Source organism: Sceloporus undulatus, chromosome 2 (assembly GCF_019175285.1).
Source record: "Sceloporus undulatus isolate JIND9_A2432 ecotype Alabama chromosome 2, SceUnd_v1.1, whole genome shotgun sequence".
In the NCBI taxonomy this organism is placed as follows: domain Eukaryota; kingdom Metazoa; phylum Chordata; class Lepidosauria; order Squamata; family Phrynosomatidae; genus Sceloporus; species Sceloporus undulatus.
In genome coordinates, this window is record NC_056523.1 from 273,941,333 (window position 1) to 273,959,768 (window position 18,436).

The window sequence follows — 18,436 nt, forward strand, 5'->3', positions numbered from 1 at the left end:
CAACTCATGGTGACCCTGTGAATGAGAAATTTTCAAGACCCCCCTGTCCTCCACTGCTCTGCTTAGATCCTGCAAATTCTGACCTGTGACCACCCTAATTGAGTCTATCCATCTAGTGTGCAATCTTCCTCTTTTTCTTCTGCCTTCTACCTTTCCTAGAATTATTGTCTTTTCTAATGAGTCTTGCTTTCTCATGTTGTGGCCAAAGTACAACGGCCTCAGTTTGATCATCTTGGCTTCCAGGGAGATCTGTTCAAAAACCCATTTGTTTGTCTTTTTGGCTGTCTGCAGTACCCTCAGCACTTTTCTCCAGCACTACATATCAAATGACCTGATTTTCCTCTCATCCACTTTCTTTCCTGTTCTGCTCTCAAATCCTTACAAAGTGATGGGGAATACAATGGCCTGTAGGATTCTAATTTTAATGCTTAGTTAAATATCTTTGCTCCACAGAATCTTTTCTAGTTCTTTCATAGCTGCCCTTTTCATTCCTAATCTTCTGATTCCCAGAAATGGAGGCCCCTTTCCATTTTAAATCAATATGGTGGCAAATGTGAATGGCAACAGGGTTAAAATGGCAGAGAGAGATTTAATTGCAGTAAATGTAGTGGAACACTGAACCATTTCTGAATCGGTGCGGAAATGTGAATCTCTTTGTTCAAAAAAGTAAGTGTGAATGATCCCTTAGTTTACAAAACACGGTGACTGTTTATTCTAGCTCACTTGTTAATTCATATAGCAAAAAAACCAAAAAACAAATCACTATTATTAAAATAACTCTCTCTTCTTTAAGTAAATAATTGATGAAAATATGATCATGCAATCACATCAATTTGTGACAAAAGTACAGAACACTCAGCTACCAATGAGATAGGACAGCTCATATGTACAGAAATAAAATACTTTTACCATACACCGTAAGACTAAGGCACTGCTTCAATCATGGCTGAGTCTTACACTGAACAAATGAATTTTTCATCAGCACATCTGTTATAAGAAGAATGTTAACTCACACCACACATATACCATTTGATACTCCCTTGCAATTTTGATAATGTGGAGCACAGTTTATATTACTAGACATTGTAACATAAAAAGAGCCCTAACCCACCTCCTGTACGTTCTTTTTCCCAGTTCCCTTCACCATGTTTAGGTTGTTGTAAAGCAAGATGCCTGTTCTCTGGTGGCCTCAGAGTGGACTCTAATCTGTGAAATTTGTGAATTCTGTCTCTGACAAGAATGGCATTGGCCCTTTCATCATTACTGGAAAACTCTCTGGCATCGGGCCAACCAAGATCCTTCTTCTGGACTACATTAGCAATCTCAGCTACAAGATCTGATTCTGCCTTTTCTGTAGGGTTATATTTGTGCACATGAACAACATCTTCCCTTTCTCCTAGCAGCTTGGAAATGAGTGAATAGAAATCACCTGTGTAGGAGGAAAAAGAAAGAAAGGAAACAGATAAGAGAAAGGGGCAGAAGAGTCAGACAGACTGCAAGATTTTGCTACAAATTTGACAAAGAATAGAAATTGTATGTTATTCCTAAAAGCTGGCTGGGTTCAAAAACGTTGGTTGCTCATGAACTCCTGCCATGAATCAAAGACTGCTATAGTCTTTACACAACAGTGCCTTTTCACAACTGTAGCAAATGAGGCCCTTCACCTCTGGAAGTCCATCCATCGGAACAAAAGAAAAATCATGACAATAGACTTCAGTAAAGATTATTTAGCAATAGAATACTGGAACACTTACCTCTGAAATTTTTGCTTCTAACAGACATACTGAATTATAGCTCTCAAGTGCACCCCTCCAATCACAGGAAGCAGAAATACAGAAGTGAAACCGTCCTAAAGAAAGTGTATCCTTTTTCTATAAGATACTCTTAAAGGTCCAAAACACCCTGCAGAAATAATCCAGTTTGAGACTGTTTTAACTGCTCTGGTTCAACACTAGGGAATTCTGTGAACTGTAGTTTTGTGAGACATTTAGCTTTCTCTGTCAGAGAGCTCTGGTGCCACAATAAACTACAATTCCCAGAATTTCCTAGCACTGAGCCAGGGCAGTTAAAGCGGTCCCAAACAGGAATATTTCTGCAGTGTGTTTTGGACCCATGTCACACAGGCTACTGTAATTGTCACTGATATGCTGTACAAATCGCGCACGTGTGTGTGTTATTCTTTCATAGAACTGCATTTATTAAGTAATTTAAAAAATCTGTTTGCTAATTTCTGGTTTTCCCTCCCCCCCCCCAAAAAAAGAGATACACTTGATTAACTAACCTTCCATAGAATTCCAGTACCTTCAGTTAAATTGTATATACAGGCTGAAGATTCCATATCAAGAATGCTTAGAACCACAAGTGTTCTGGAATTCAGATTTTTGTTTTGGATTACAGAATATCTCTATTTACATATGCACACTTAAAAAACTATCATGGCGATGGGACCCGATTCTAAACAAAAAATTAATTTATGTTTCATATACACCTTATACATATAGCCTGAAGGTAATTTTATACAAAGTTTTAAAATAATTTTGTGCATGAAACAAAATTTGTGAACACTGAACCCATAGGAAATCAAAACTATCACTATCTCAGCCTCCCATGAAAAAGGTTATGTTTTTGGAATATTTCAGCTCGTGGAATTCTGAATATGGGAGACTCAACCTGTAGTTCATACATTTCTGGAGCCTTTTTTGATCTGAATGTTAGCTATTTTATTCTGAGTACCATACTACTATATTTTCCACCAACTTGTCCTATTAGCTAGTTTACCTTGCTGGCTAAACACTTCATGTATTATATAAAGATTGGCAGGAAAGGGATTGGTCTTTTCCTTTGCTGCCTGGTTTTACTTATACAGTATCTGTTTCCTGTGAATTGAATAAGAATATTAGAAGTAGAAAGGAAGAATGGAAAGCATGGTTTACAGGAAGGGGAGGAATCTTTAGACTTTCAGATGTTTTGACTTCAGCTTCTACAAGTTCCAGCCAACATGGCCAAAAGTAAGGAATTATAGGAGGTGTAATTGCAACATTTTGAGTTCAAAATGATTGCCATACCTGGTGTGAAGCTTTACTAATGCAACCACTTAAGAAAATGTGAGGACAACATGAGTATATTTCAAATACTTAATATCCACCAAATATGAAAAAAGCAGCAGGTTTTCTACACTAGGATCCTTCATATTTCATTTTAGTAAAACAAAATGTGTCCAAAATATAATAGGAGACTTGGACATTCCAATTGCAGTGAGCACTTTTTCATTCCTGTTTGCAGTCCAAAGATTATGGTGATCAAAAAACCACAAAACAGTTTACAACCTCTGAAACAGGCATGTAAAATGCTAGGTTGTACAGGGGCTTGAAAGAAGAAAATAAAATCCAAATGAACCAACAAACCACAGGGAGTGAGTGAGTTATAAAACTTAACATTAATACAGTTAGAGTTTAACCAATTTGGTTTTTTAAAATATATATTAATATAACTGCTACGAAAGAGCAACAGCTAATTCAGCTCCATCCAGAATTATTATCCCCCTGAGTAAAAGCCATAGGAACCTAGCTAGCTACTACGGAAAAAATAAGCATCACCACAAGATATACATAGGCCAAACCTTACTCTAATTTGCCCAAACTACACACAGGAGAAAGGAGGAAGAGCCAGCCCTTTATCATTTTCCATTTCTGTGACCAAATTCAATGGTTCAACCTCACTGGTGGAAGGGAAGAATCCAGTGGAAGTGGAAAGGGATAATAGCACCTCCCCACTGCAGCCTCCTCTGGAAACCCCTCTGTAGCTCTTTTTGAGATGATGCAGTGTTGAAGGGAAGGAGGAGATGGAAGAATGTTCTGTTGCGATTACCAGGACTACATTGCATTTAGCTATTTGTTTCTGTTTTGGATTGGTGGTTGTGAACACTAAATATATATTCCAGTTTCCTAGCTCAACCATGGCTTCAGCAAATTCTCTGGCTCACAAACACAATTCATTCATTTTAGAGGATAATAAATGGTGAGGTTAAGGAATGCAATTATTTAGGTACATTTATGGAATCATGCTATAAAATGTTCTTAAAAGTTTCATTTTAAAGCAATAAAAAATGAACATGGTAAATAACTAGGCTTCGGGTCTTTCATGGAAAATCCATTATTAAGAATTCAGCAAGGGGGAAAATTAAGTCTTTTTCAAAATGACCCTAAGAGAATCTGTCATGTTTATAAACAGTCCTGGCTCAATGATTTCAACTAAATTTCCAATTTCAGTCTTTGGAAGGGGTATATCCCAAGTGAAATCCCCTGTCAGAGAATAATTATCAGAGTTAATAGGGCCAATTTTCATGAAATGAACAAAGCAAATTGGAGCTGAACAAAATGTGTTAAGCTAGCCTTGCTCACATGCTTGGTAAGATAGCCTGTTTCCCCTACTAGCTTCCCCAAACCACCCTATTTATTAGTTAGTTCTTACAAGATGTTTCAGTATTGTAGTTCAAAACTACCCCCTTATACACAGAGAGAATTAGTAATGGAGGGTGATTACTACTGTACAACTGTTTTCCTTTCTTCAGCTAAACAAGGTCCATTCCAAACCTGAAATTTACATATGTGAGCCCCTTTTATGACTGATGTGCTATATCTGTATTTTGTAGGTAGGTATCTGGGCAAACACCCAAATGAAGCAGCCTCGATATTAAATCCAGTTAAGGAAAGAGAATCAAGTACAGTAGCTGTGGATACATAATATATTAAGCGATCATGGGAGATAAGTACTGTATTGATAAGGAGATATTGGGATTTGATAGTAGCACGGGCGACTTGTGAGTTAGTTATCCAAGCTAGAATAAAATGACAATGAGGGATATTAAGATCTGGGAACCCATGAACATGTGGGCTGCTAGTATAATACAGAGAAGTTTTTCCTTTCTTTTTCTAAAAAATGATGTTTAAGTCTGAAGGAAAACTGTGCTTGGCTGTGCTTATTTTTTAGAGGGATGCTAGCTTAGGCCTCAGCAAGCAAGTGGTTTCTTCAATGAAGATTGCCAAGGATAAATGCATAACTTACTTTTACATAGTCTTCTCAACACAAGTCCTCACTGATTCCTACTACCCTATGCAGTTACTAGCAGAAGTATACAGATTCCCTTGATGACTGCAGCAACCCCAAAGTCCACCTGGTGAGATGGGTGGGAACAAGAGACAGAATCTTTTGTGTCTGAAGTTTTTTACTTCATCTCCCAGATTACCTCCTCATTGGCCATGCTGGCAAAGGCTTCTGGGTGCTGAAGTCCAAAACAACTGGAGGATCAAAGGTTGAGAATCTCTGTTTTAAGTCATGGTACCACTTCTCTTCCTTTATCTACATAGCAGGCACCTTCTCTGATGACCTGAGGAAACTAAAAATGCTTTCTCCCACTTTAACTTTCCATTTTATCTTTTAATGGAGTTTGATATATGTTGTTGAAGTATATTTGCTAACTGCTTTCATCCATAAATTATGTAGATAGACTTCTTTATGTTATTCTTCACTCACTGCCTAAAGAAGTTTTGTGACTGAGTGGTGGTATATCTGCAGCTTTGAATATAAATACTATTACTACTTGAATAAATCAGACAAACACTCTAATTTTTTTTTTACTTATAACCTTCAACACCTTTCCAACATTACTGTTGTATTTTCTCAACTGTATCACTGAGCTTGTCAAAATGTTTCAGCAAAACCATTATTTATTTGTTTTATTTCAACCCAAGAGGCAAATACTCCCTTTTGTTTTGAGATCACACTAGTCTTATACAGACACTTTAAAACTGCCGATTCTGCATTGCTTCAGGCCTTAGTCTCACTGACTCTGCAGCAATTTCACTGAGAACTACATTTACAGGCCCCACTTCTTTCACTGAAAGGACAGAACATAACAGCTTAGCTAGGAATAAGAGTCGTTTTCTGTTTTTCTGATAGAAAAAGTTGCCTTGTGCAATCAAAGTGGGTGATTTTACTTTACTAATGCAAAAATCAAAACAAGCCCCCACAATGAAGTGAGTAAAATGTGGTATTCTCTTCAGATATTTTGAGAAAATACTCAATGGAAAAAGGCACAATGATTCTAATATATTTTCTCTGGTTTTTCGGGGAACTTGTCTTTTCACTGCCACTGTGCCCAGTGTGTTTTATCTTCCAGATTCTAAACTCTTTTTTACATTAAGTGCTACTTTATTGATACAATGAAGAACAAATATTAACTTCCACCTAGCATCAAAACACTAAATAATCGAAGACCTACTTTAGCAGTACAAATCAATATCAGTTCAACTCTACTTTACACAACTTAATGAATTAAAATGAATAATTAAAATAAAACTGGACAATATATAGGAGATTTTATAAAAAGCTGGAAACTGTGATGATGAATTATAAATATCAAATTCCAAATCAATCCAGTTTTGGAGAAGTGATTTTCATTCTTCCTCTTTCTCTCTTCTTCTTCTTCTAGGTATGGGTTGATGTGAATAATTTTAAAACAGCAACTTAACGATTAACAGATCAAACCTACTTCCAAAATTGGTTTCAATTCTTCCAGCACTTACAATTAAAACTAAATAAAAAGTTGTCAGGGAATAGTGACACAAGAGATAATTTAGATCAACCTGTTAAAAAATTAATTACAGATACTTCCACTTAATTTTAAAGAATTTTGATAAGGCTTATGCTACATCTTCTATATTAGTTTCAAAGGTTCCTTGTACAAGATGCCTTTGTATACAGGTTTAATCTAGTATGGTTGGGAGCACTTTGGAAACCACATCTTTCAATTATTCAGTACCACTATTTAACTTGCAAAGCAGCTGACTTTACAAAGTCAGTAAAACAGAAGGTTTGAGATTAAGGGTTTGGGGTTCTTTTTAAAGGCACTCATTATAAGACTTCAAATGGAATTAAAGGACATTTCATGACTCATCTGAAAAGAAAAAAAGTCAGATTAAATGGTTTCAACTTGATAAATTTTTATCTACAAAATAGTTTTTAAATGTAGTGCCATGCATCCTTGGGCAATTCTATTGCATGCAGCTGTGTCAAAAGTACCCATGAGGACAGCTTTAAAATATCACCACACCTCTAAGACTTATCACCTTCCAAGTATTTTCCTACTATTAATTCCTAATGATATTTGAGAGGGATAATCAGTGGCAGTTTTGTATTGCCAAAACAAGTAAATCCTACTATTCCTGCACAACAGATGACTGCACTATAAATCTAAAGAAAACAGGAAGCAAACACTATAGCAGAATGGAAAACCCACATACAATGGGATGGATTGCCTGAAAAATATACAAGAATTGTTCACTTTTATGATAACAGCATGAAATCTGGCACAGAGGTTAAACAGATCTAGACACTGAGGCATCATTCATTTGACTCATGAGATGATGGCAGCCATTTCCCCCCCAAAATGATGGCCATACATTGTAAGAGAAAAAAGGGTGCACCTATTCACTATATATTATATGCTGATGTCAATTATTCTACTGGGAAATATTATCAAGCACCAATGTTTTATTCAATGATATGTTATCCAGTGAGATGGCTAACAAACCTATGTATTTATATAACTGAAAATTCAGTTCCCTTTATGTCCATTTTAGTTTGGCAGAACCTACATCATAGTACTGTTTTGCATTTGTTTAAATTAACAATGCTGCTTATATTTCAAACTAATATTGTTCCTGTAATACATAGTACATTATTTTCTGTAGATCATTTATTGATCCTTTTATAAGCATAAAACTAAAATGAAGCAACAAAGAAGTTTCTTCGTCATCGTCTAGTTTTATTAATATTGGAATCTGTTTTCTTTAAATATTTGTTGATTAAACAAGTTTTAATTAAAACTAGAAATAACAGCAGAGTCCTTGTTCAAGTTTCAGCTGATTATTACAATTAAAAAAAATCACACTACTGCTGTAATTTTCTCTTTCACATGAACACTTATGTACATGGAAGTTCAGCCTTTTGGCAATTCCATCACTTCTTACAATCCTTTTTCCAACTGCAGAATTGCAACTCTCAGCAGATCTTAGCTGCTTAGGGCAAAGTTGTCCAAAATTACTCATAAATGTCACAGTGTGTTTAGTCCAAACTCATGTAGATAGTGCTGGAAGCTCTAGCCTTTTGTGATTATCTGTCTTCACACATGAGATGCCTGGCAGATGGCCCTCTTTACATACTTCTCTAAATATACCTTTATGCATGTTATAAATAACCCTTCATAGGTGAATTGACTGCCCTTTATTCTGTGCAAACAACTTTTGTTGTTGTTGTTGCTTCATTTGCGTTAGTACTGACATTAGTTGGACCACACAAAAGAATCACAAATCTTTCAGTTCAACAGAAAACATCTTCTGGTATGATGCTTGGTGCTGAACATATCTTCACGAAAGTATCCATCTTTTTCAAAACTTGGCACAGCGTCACACCTTGCGAAAACATGGAACAAGGGCAGTGCCTGAGCCTTCTCTTGTCCTAGATCAGCTGCCAGTCCATGAGTTGTTAACTACCAAAAGTACCTTTCAAATCCAAATGCTGACTGCTGTCCTTGGTTGAAATCCCTGCGGAAAAGATACAGACAGTAACACAATGTCTGTATCAGTCATCTGAAAGAATATGTTGTGGTGGTCATGCTGCACAGAGTGCAGTGCATGCAGAATCTGCTTTTTCGTAAGTGCATGCACAAGAGATGATAGATTCTCCAGTGTTTGTGAACTCATGCAGGGGAATCTAAAGAGTGCAACAAAGTTCTTAACATTTGGCACCAACTATACAAAAAATGTCCAATGATAATTATAAATACTGCACAAAAATAACATCAAATACATTTTTCTTAAAGGTGAGGTTGCCTTTGGTGGCCATTTTGAAAATTGCTACCTTGGCCATCAGAGAAAAAAATCAACTGTGCTGCTGTAACTTTTACCAAAATAAACAGCTGTCTCTGTGCCAAATTTCATGCATTTATCATAAAGTGCACAACAGCCTAGCTAATCCTCTCCACTGAAAGATTTTCCTTTCTGAGATGACATTTTTAAATATATTCCTCCTTCAGAATTATTCCATAGCACTCTCTGGAACAAAACAAAGTAAAAAAGAAAATACATCAGAATTAGTAATAAAAGTGATGCTTCTACTGGTACAGAAGATCTAGGATATCCACCATCTACAATGAGTTCCAATTTAAGTATTCCATGTAGCTATTCTACTTTGCCCATACATGAGCAGATTTATATAATCTTACTTTTGATATTTTTTATTAACTTGTTATCTCAATTGTTCTTTTAAAGAGTTTAACAAAGCTTCCTGAACATTTCCAGTTGTCTCCCATCCCTATGCACAAAATGGAGTACATTTGCTTAGTTTTAGTGATAAAACATCGCATGCTCCATATCCATTGCACCCATGACATTTTATGAATACAGCAATAAATTAAATAATATTCTCTATTTACTGATTCATAGTTATTGCACTAAAAAACCCATCTGAAAAAATGTCAGTTCTAGCCAAATTCCAATAAAGCATCAGAGCTACTGAAGTTTTTGGAGGCTTCACATAAGCAAATGCACACATTCGGCATATTTACAGTCTTAAAATGTAACATGAAGTACTGTTATCCATAGTGGTACACCTGACACATTTCTCTTCATAGTACCTTAATATTAAATCCTTTTAAAAATGCACCACTTATGAGTGGATCAAATTGAAACCGTCATTATGTTACAAAGCATAAACCCAAAACACTTAAAAAAATACATCTGAAACTTTTATTATGAATTTGTAATCAAGACCAAAAAAAGAAAAGACTAAATGATACACTTTCTGTAGACACTGTATGGTACTCTTTTCCCAATTCTATTCTCTGACACTGTACACAGGCAAATAAAATTACAATTGCATTAAGCAAATTAACTTGAGAACAGGAAAATCAAATGAGATTAAATTGTACTAATGAATTTACCTGCAAGGTTAGGGAGCGGTAATTGACTATTTCCTCTTGAATCATTTATAATGTAAAGCACAGCAATGCAGAAACAAAGATGACTTTATTTGCTAGTTAGCAGAAAGAAGAAGAAGAGCTTCCACACTACCACAATATATCAAGGCATAATCAGTGCATTACTGATGAAATCAAACATTCATATACTGTGTGTATATATATGCACATTCATGAGAGAAATTTTGTACATACCCTGATCTAAAACCTCCTCATCTTCTCTTTTAGGCTGCTGCATTACTGAGCCTGTATCTCCACCTCTGCTCTCTGAAAGAGAAAATGGAGGAAATCAAATGTTCATTCATACACCTGTACACAATGACTAAAATGGTTCACAGTGGATTGAATGCAGATTTATACATGTGCAATGGGCCTGGTTGAAGCAAACTTTCCCTTTCCCTCACTTCCTAATCAACATCTCTCCCCATGCTGCACAGAAAACAATGCTAATGAAAGATGCCTCCCTGCAGCTTTTGGGGATTCCCCCTTCCTCCTCATTATCATGCACCATACCACAGTTTACTCCATTCCAAAGTCACCTAGCTGCTGTTTATACAATATTTTCAGGTGATTTGTAAGAGCTGCTGTCAGGAGAGGCAGTAAGAAATTCCATTTCCACCAGTCCTATTGCATGTGCCAATGAACTAGTTTAATGTAACAAGCCTTGACAAACGTAGTCATCAGCATTACATTAGTAAGGAAGCATTGTTGTTTTCATATGGCAGCCATAGAAAAAGCCTGAAAAGCTTTCCTAACAAATTAGGGTTGACAGGTTGAATATGGAACAGGATTCCTAAATCCACTGGTATCACTAGGTCTGCTGTCATCCAGTGAGACCTGGTCTCTCACACACACATACCGAGCTCCTCCCATACCATACCATACCATACCATACAGAATCCTTAGTAATGTTTTTGGTTTTTTTGGTACTAATGTTACTCATACATCATAAATCCTGTACATTACTCAATGTAATGGTAATAGCTGTCACATAAACAACTAACAAAATTACAATTGTACCTTTGAATTATAGTAGCATATTCAAAGCCTATATGTGCTTATATGTACATAGTTTTATGAGTTTAACATGAAAATTTGGTAAGATGTGATGTTTTTAAAGGAAAAAAATATAAAAATTAAAAAAAATGAATTAAATTTAAAAAGGTTTTAAAAATTAAATTTAAAATTAATTTTTTTAAAAAAATCTGGAGCCTCTTCTTTATCTTCCCAGTGAATCTCACCCCATTCACACCATCTCTTTAGTGTTTTAAAGGGACACAGGCAAACGCCATAGCCTGGTTCTGCCAAAAGGTACCTATTTCAGGAGCAGTGGTGTCACCCCCCTTAAGGGGGGAGGTCACCTGATGGGCCCCACATCCCCCTAATGATGCCCCTGCCTATACCTTTAATGTTAACAGATTCTGGGACAGGAAAATGTATCATAAAATTCCACCAGGCTGAAGTATACAAAATTTCTTCCCTCCCCCACAATACAGCTTTTAGTTCTGTTTCATATTCAACTTGGCAAGTGTATACCTAACCTGACCCTTTCTTTGGCCTGACTCCCCTACTTCAATCCAAGTTTAGGATTATGTAGCCAAAAGTGGGAGAGCAGAGACCAGCTTTCTGCTACATCTTGAACTACTTGGCACGTTGTGTGAGCCAACTGTAACATGTATGGGGAGATCTTGCAGAACTATACTGAATTCATCTTGTGTACTGATGCTATTTTTCCTGAAAACCAAGAGAACATCATATTTAAAGCAACATCTCTATCTACTTCCTTGCAAATACTTTTTTTTGGGGGTAAATCATTCTTTTTTTTTCTTTTTCTTTTTACCTTCATGATGTCCATGGGCCATCATGGTCATATCAGACTTGACTGGAATTGGAATATTTGCCTCTTCTGGTATACTTCTGAACATCTCTGGATTTATGTTCTGTGTACAGGTCATGTATGAGACTGCATGTTTGGCTTCCATGTAATACATAATGTAGAAATTGCACATTTCATCACTGGCTGTGCCTCTAAAGTGAACAGACATATAAACAATTATATTTATCATCAGTTTTAGATATAAATATACTTACAGAGATAGTCATAAAATGAAACGGGGAGATCATAATCCAATCTCAAATGATGAAAGGTTAGACAGCAATGCTTTTTGAACATACCACATTAAAAATGCATAAGGCCCTTGGAATAAAAAGGCCATTAACTTCAACTGTTTGTATAGCATTTACTTTATGGAACAGCAGTCGCCATGGTTTTCATTAACAATATTAGAAATTCTGCAAAATGCTTCACAATTGAACCTACAATATAACAAGCTACCCCCTTCACTGCAAACTCTCTAATTTACCATCAAATTTTTCATGCATACACAGTGCATCAACTATTTTCGCTATATTGTTTGTTGCCTTTCTGAATTTCAATTTTAAGAGTCTGGAAATATTTAGTTAAAATGAACTAAACCAAGCTGGATTTTTTTTTAATGAAAGGGAACAATTTAATTACATTTATTTTTAAAACTTAATTGATAGACTTACATTGAAATTTCAGCATTAACTTAATTCCATAAGTATTAATGTTAAAAGAGACACAAACTTTACACTTCCTAGCCGATTCTTTGCTGAAAACCTAGTTCCTTTGAGTAGTAACTAGTACCACTCAACTAGTGCTTACTTTTTAAAGCCCCTTATATAGGGGGAAATACAATGTGTAGGTCTCTAGATCCAAGATTCTCTCTTCCTACATCCCTACTCGCACTCTCCGCTCTGGTAGCCAAAATCTCCTCTCTCAGCCCAGGATCTTCTCTGCCCCATCCCGGATCCGTCCCTTCTCCCTAGCTGCCCCTCATTCCTGGAACCTTCTTCCTCCGCATGCACGGCTCATCACTTCCCTAACCAGCTTTAAGACAGAGCTGAAAACCATATTGTTTAGGGAAGCGTTCTCAGGGAATTTGTGATTGTTATCTGGCTGTCTGACAATAGTTGATGTGATGTGATTTGTTTGATATTTGATGTTTTTAATCTGTTTTTTCCTTTCTAGATGGTAATTTTATCTATTCCTCTTTTAATTGTTATTATCTTAGAATGTACGCCTTGGGCAGGCTTTTATCTACTCCTAATTTTACCAACTTTGTACAGCGCTGTGTATAATTACAGCGCTATAGAAATAAAGTTTAATAATAATAATAATAAGTAGTTAAGGCAACTTGGAATGTCATGGTCTTCCCTGCTTCTTGATAATCCTCTTGTGTTCTATACTAGACAGCACAAAAGAGGGCTCCCCTTCTATCCTAGAAAACTGATTTCTGAAGCTCTTAATCCTAGGAGTTTTGGTAGGATCCACAAGGATATCTAAAGCTAAAAAGAGTGGAGCTAAACAGTGATCTAAAGAAAGAGAAATTAGTTTATAAAGGAGGGAAAAAAGAAAGCTTTTGATGGATTGGGTTAGAAACTGAATTTTCAAAAAGTTCACATAGCTGTTTCTTTCTCTCCCAAGTTCAAGAAATGGACAAACTGAGAGCAGTAAAGTAATGGATGGTATTTTTCAGTTTCCTTCTGTGATAAGGCTTTTAATGCAGGGGCTTAAATGAAAATGGCAATTTAACACAAATTTAACAATTGACCCTCCCATTTCTAACATAAATGCAAGTGAATTATATGTTTAGCTACTTGGCAATTTACTAAATGCATTATCCCTTTTCTTCTAACTTTCATAACTGTTTTTTTTTCCTGGTGAAAGCACTTTGCCAACTTCCAGTGATACAACTGGAAATAGCAAATCAGCAGTGCTTAGTGACTGTGCGCAAAATCACTACAGGGACACACAGCACTATAAACTATTCCTTCCTTCCTGAAGATTCTTCCCCCAGCCCAAATGATGTATTCCATTTACAAGTCATTAATAATTTACAATTTTAATTTAGGACTCTATTTAATGCTTGCCAGATTGTTCATACTCTTTGCCCTCCTCGCCACCACAAGGCCACAAATTATACATCTGAGGGTTGTTATTTTTTTAAAAAAAGTTTTATTATGTCATAGAACACTCACATAGCACCATCCTTTTAGATTAAGTGATGCTGTAGCCCCACAGTACAGAAACTCCACACATAAACTGCATCACAAGCTTATTTCCATTTTAAAAAATATAGAAAAAAGTAATAAAAGACACAAACGTAGTAACTATTGTTCACAGACTTGAAGCAGCCATACCTATTTTAAAATACACTGAACAATTAAACATGAAAATGTGATTTATTTTCAGGGGGAAAAGATGTACTGCTGCTCCAATGAGTGACTTATATTGTTGTAGATACATAACATTTCATTCAAAAAGCTGGCATTGATAAAAGTTTTAATTTTAGATATTTCAGGAGAGCAGGTCCAGACTGCAGTCTATGAAAGCTTATCCTAAGTGAAACCTGTTCCTCTTTAAGTTGTGAGAAGTCTCTTTCATGATTTTTAGTTATAGAATGCAATATTTTTTCTGGATAATCTGTTTTGTAGGTAAAGCCAGACTTCTAACAGACAGAGGTTAAAAAACAGTGACCTGAAACAGTCTCTTTCTTTCTTTCTAATTAGTTTTCACAATCAAGTCATTCAGCCTACACTAATACAAAGGTGTGGGGGTGGACTATTTGCAGCTTCCACAGACGTCAATGCTGACTTTTTCCCTGTGGCATCATGCAGCATTCATTTTTTCACCATAGCAACAATAACGACACCAGACAGGAAAGAAAAGACCTTCCAGAAAGAGAATTGATATTTCAGCCTTTTGATAATATGGAATATCTTGACCACCACAGAAAGCTACCAGGCCTCAATACACTCTGTTTCAGTTTTATCTTCTGTTTAATTTATTCTCTTTTCCCATCATCTGATTTAGACAGTCGGCAGAGAACATTCACCTCTCTAAAATATAAAGGCAAAGCATTGATGTAAGCTAACCCATCTACATATGTCTGCAGGATCAAAACATTGCCAATGTTTCAAACATGGCAGACTGGGTAGTTACGGCAGATAAAAGACTGTCATTGGCGGGATTACAGACCGCCCAAAAAGGGCGGTCTCCCGCCGCCCTGGTTTGCTCAGTGGGGAAGCCGCAGCCTCCAGACTGCAGGATCATAGAATCTTAGAGTTGGAAGAGATCTCAAAGGTCATCCAATCCAACTCCCTCCCATGAAGGAATACACAGTTACTGTCAGATGGCCATCCAGCCTCTATTTAAAAACCTCCAAAGAAGGGGACCCTACCATACTTCAACGGAGCATGTTCCACTGTCAAACACCTCTTACTGTCAGGAAGTTCTTCCTAATGTTGAGATGGAATCTCTTTTCATGTAGTTTGCTCTCTTCCCACAGTTTCTCTTCCAGCATCTGCCTGTCTACTCTTTTGGATCAGTTTTTTCCTACCACCACTAGAGTTTTCTCCTACTATCCCTCCCCTGCTCAGTCAAATGCAAAGCTCTCTCATACATTAACACAAAGCACATTTCAAATATGGAAAGTCTCTGAGAGGCTGAGGAGATGTGGAACATTTGAAAAAATGTTTTAAAAAAATCCCTCAACAACCCTCAAATGCTTCAGTGATATGGGGTTTTCTGGAGAAAAATATGATATTTTTTCCAGAACATTTCCCCAATACTCTAAATAATGACATCTCATTTAGCACTTTGGGTTTCTTATATTCAAACAAACTCCAAACTTTATGTGTCTTATTTTACTGGCTTATTTGTAATAATGTAAAGATAATACTACATCCTTCCTTATGTTTAACAAAAACAACTATACCCAAAAGAACAATATTTTTAGGACACATACCTAAAGAGAGCTGTGCTTGATATATCATCAGTTTAACATCTTTTGCTGAAGTATAGCTATAGTATCTTCAGCTTCATTCCTTCCCCCTCTACACTAATTATCGCTTCTATTTCAGGTTGGGAAGAAGCTAATGCAATACAACTAGTTGCATGTTGTAAAGGTATATGTCAGTTAATAAACCAGATAGGTTCATGGGCATTACCTCTCAAACAGAAAATTTGGTACCAAAGACAAAAAGAACAGGGAAAGAACAGGGACAGGTACCTGTACCACAGAAAGGAAGAACACCTCAACACCAGACTTTTTCATCAGACTTTTTATGTAAAACTAGCATAGCAATAGGATCTACATTTCGTTAGCGCTTAATAGTGAACTCAACACTCTCTAAGGCTTAGAGAGTCTAAGTGGTTTACAGTTTGCCCACATTATGCTGGATACTCATTTTATTGACCTATGAAAGGACGGAAGGCTGAGTGAACCTGGAGCCCTCTGGGATTGAATTTGGCTGTAGTACTGGCATTTAACTGTTGAGCTACCAGGATTTCACAGCTAACTAATAATATACATATGCTAAGTAAAACAATGAGGTAAGGCAACCTTGAAAAGGGAAACACCTTTTAGATATCATTTAAAGATTTTTTTTTTCAAAATGTACCCAAAGATAATTACTTTTTCTTTCACCCCACTCAACCTCTCTTATGATCTCCATTTTGAACGCAAAATGTATTCACCTATGGGATGAGGCAGATATATCTGTTTTTCCCCCTCACCCACTTTTTTGATGCTCACAAAATCATAGAGTTGGAAGAGACCACAAGGGCCATCAAGTCCATCCCCTGCCATGCAGGAATACACAATCAAAGCATCCCCAACAGATGGCCATCAAGTCAAACATCCAAAGAAGACGACTCCACCACTCTCTGAGGGAGTGTGTTCCATTGTCAAACAGCTTGTACTGTCAGTAATTTCCTCCTAATGTTGAGGTGGAATCTCTTTTCTTGTAGCTTGCATCTATTGCTCCAGGTCCTATTCTCTGGAGCAGCAGAAAACAAGCTTGCTCCATCCTCAATATGACATCCCTTCAGATATTGAAACAGGGCCATCATATATCACCTCTTAACTCTCTTTTCCAGGCTAGACATACCCAGCTCCCTAAGTCTCTCCTCACAGGGCATGGTTTCCAGACCTTTCACCATTTGGACACCCTCCTCTGGACATGCTCCAGCTTGTCAACACCCTTTTTGTATTGTGGTGTCCTGAACTGGATGCACTATTCCAGGTGAGGCCTGACCAAAGCAGAATAAAGTAATACTATTACTTCCCTTGATTTAGACACTATATTTTTATTGATGAAGCCTAGAATTGTATTGGCCTTTTTAGCTGCTGCATCACACTGTTGATTCTGGTTCAACTTGTGATCTGCTAGGACTCCTAGATCCCTTTCCCATGTACTGTTGTCAAGTCAGGTGTTCCCCATCCTATGCATTGCATTTCCCCCCTACCTAAATGTATTATACTACCATATATTTCTTCCTGTTGAAATTCATTTTGTTAGTTTTGGCCCAGCTTTCTAACCTATTAGGGTCATTTTCAATTTTGATTCCATTCTCTGCGGTATTAGCTACTCCTCCTAATATGGTGTCTTCTGTAAATTTAATAAGCATGCTTGTTTATTACATTATCAAAGCCATTGATAAAGATGTTGAATACAACTGGGCCTGAGACATAACCCTGTGGCACCTCACTGGTCACTTCTCTCCAGGATGAAAAGGAGCCATTGCTGAGCACCCTTTGGATGCAATCAATTACAAATCCACCTAACAGTAGCATTATCTAGCCCACATTTTTCCTAGCTTATTTGCTAGAATACCCCATCACCTTGTTGAAGGCCTTACCGAAATCAAGATAGGCTACATCCATAGTATTCCCTTCACCTACCAAGCTGGTAATTTTATCAAAAAATGAGAGCTAAATTTAGTCTGGCATGACTTGTTTTTGAAAAAGACAATGTTGACCTTTTGTGATTATAGCATTCCCTTCTAAATGTTCACAGACTCTCTGTTTAATGATCTGCTCTAGAATCTTTCTTGGTATTGATGTCAGACTAAATGGGCAGTAATTGTTGGGTCCTCTATTTCTACCTTTTTGAAGATGGGGGCAACATTTGCCATTCTCCAGTCTGCTGAGACTTCTCCTTTTCTCCAGGAATTCTCAAAGATTATTAACAATGCCTCTGAGATTATTTGTTGGCTGTAGTTCATCTGGCCCTGGAGACTCACTTAATATTAGTCTCAAAATATGGTTCTTCCACCATGCTTTCTGCCTCATCTAGAAGAACAATGCATGGCATATTCATGGTAGATTACAAATTCCTCCTATAATCCTGACAAAAGCTGATATTAAAAAAATAACCATTTCATTGGCCTTAATCTATACACATAACAGTATAGTAATTAATCTCTCTATACACTAATACATTTTAAATAATCTTGTTAAAACAGATTAGTACACTTGAAAGATAAAATGAAGACTAGATATAGTTATAAAAAAGAGCAGCTATATTTTGTTT

At 36.6% G+C, this 18,436-nt stretch overlaps 1 protein-coding gene across 5 annotated transcripts in view; it reads right to left on the reverse strand.

Moving 5' to 3' along the window:
* The window catches only part of PAM (peptidylglycine alpha-amidating monooxygenase), a 166,169-nt gene that overhangs the window by 38,555 nt on the left and 109,178 nt on the right, over positions 1-18,436 (reverse strand). For 3 of the 5 annotated variants that reach the window (XM_042455216.1, XM_042455217.1, XM_042455215.1), the window contains exons 13-15: positions 11,877-12,064; positions 10,232-10,303; positions 1,112-1,429 (exon numbers count right to left, since the gene is read on the reverse strand). In XM_042455216.1, coding sequence (XP_042311150.1) covers positions 1,112-1,429; positions 10,232-10,303; positions 11,877-12,064 — 578 coding nt within the window. The remainder of the gene's footprint in view (positions 1-1,111; positions 1,430-10,231; positions 10,304-11,876; positions 12,065-18,436) is intronic. The other 2 variants (XM_042455218.1, XM_042455219.1) reach the window with 1 other exon arrangement.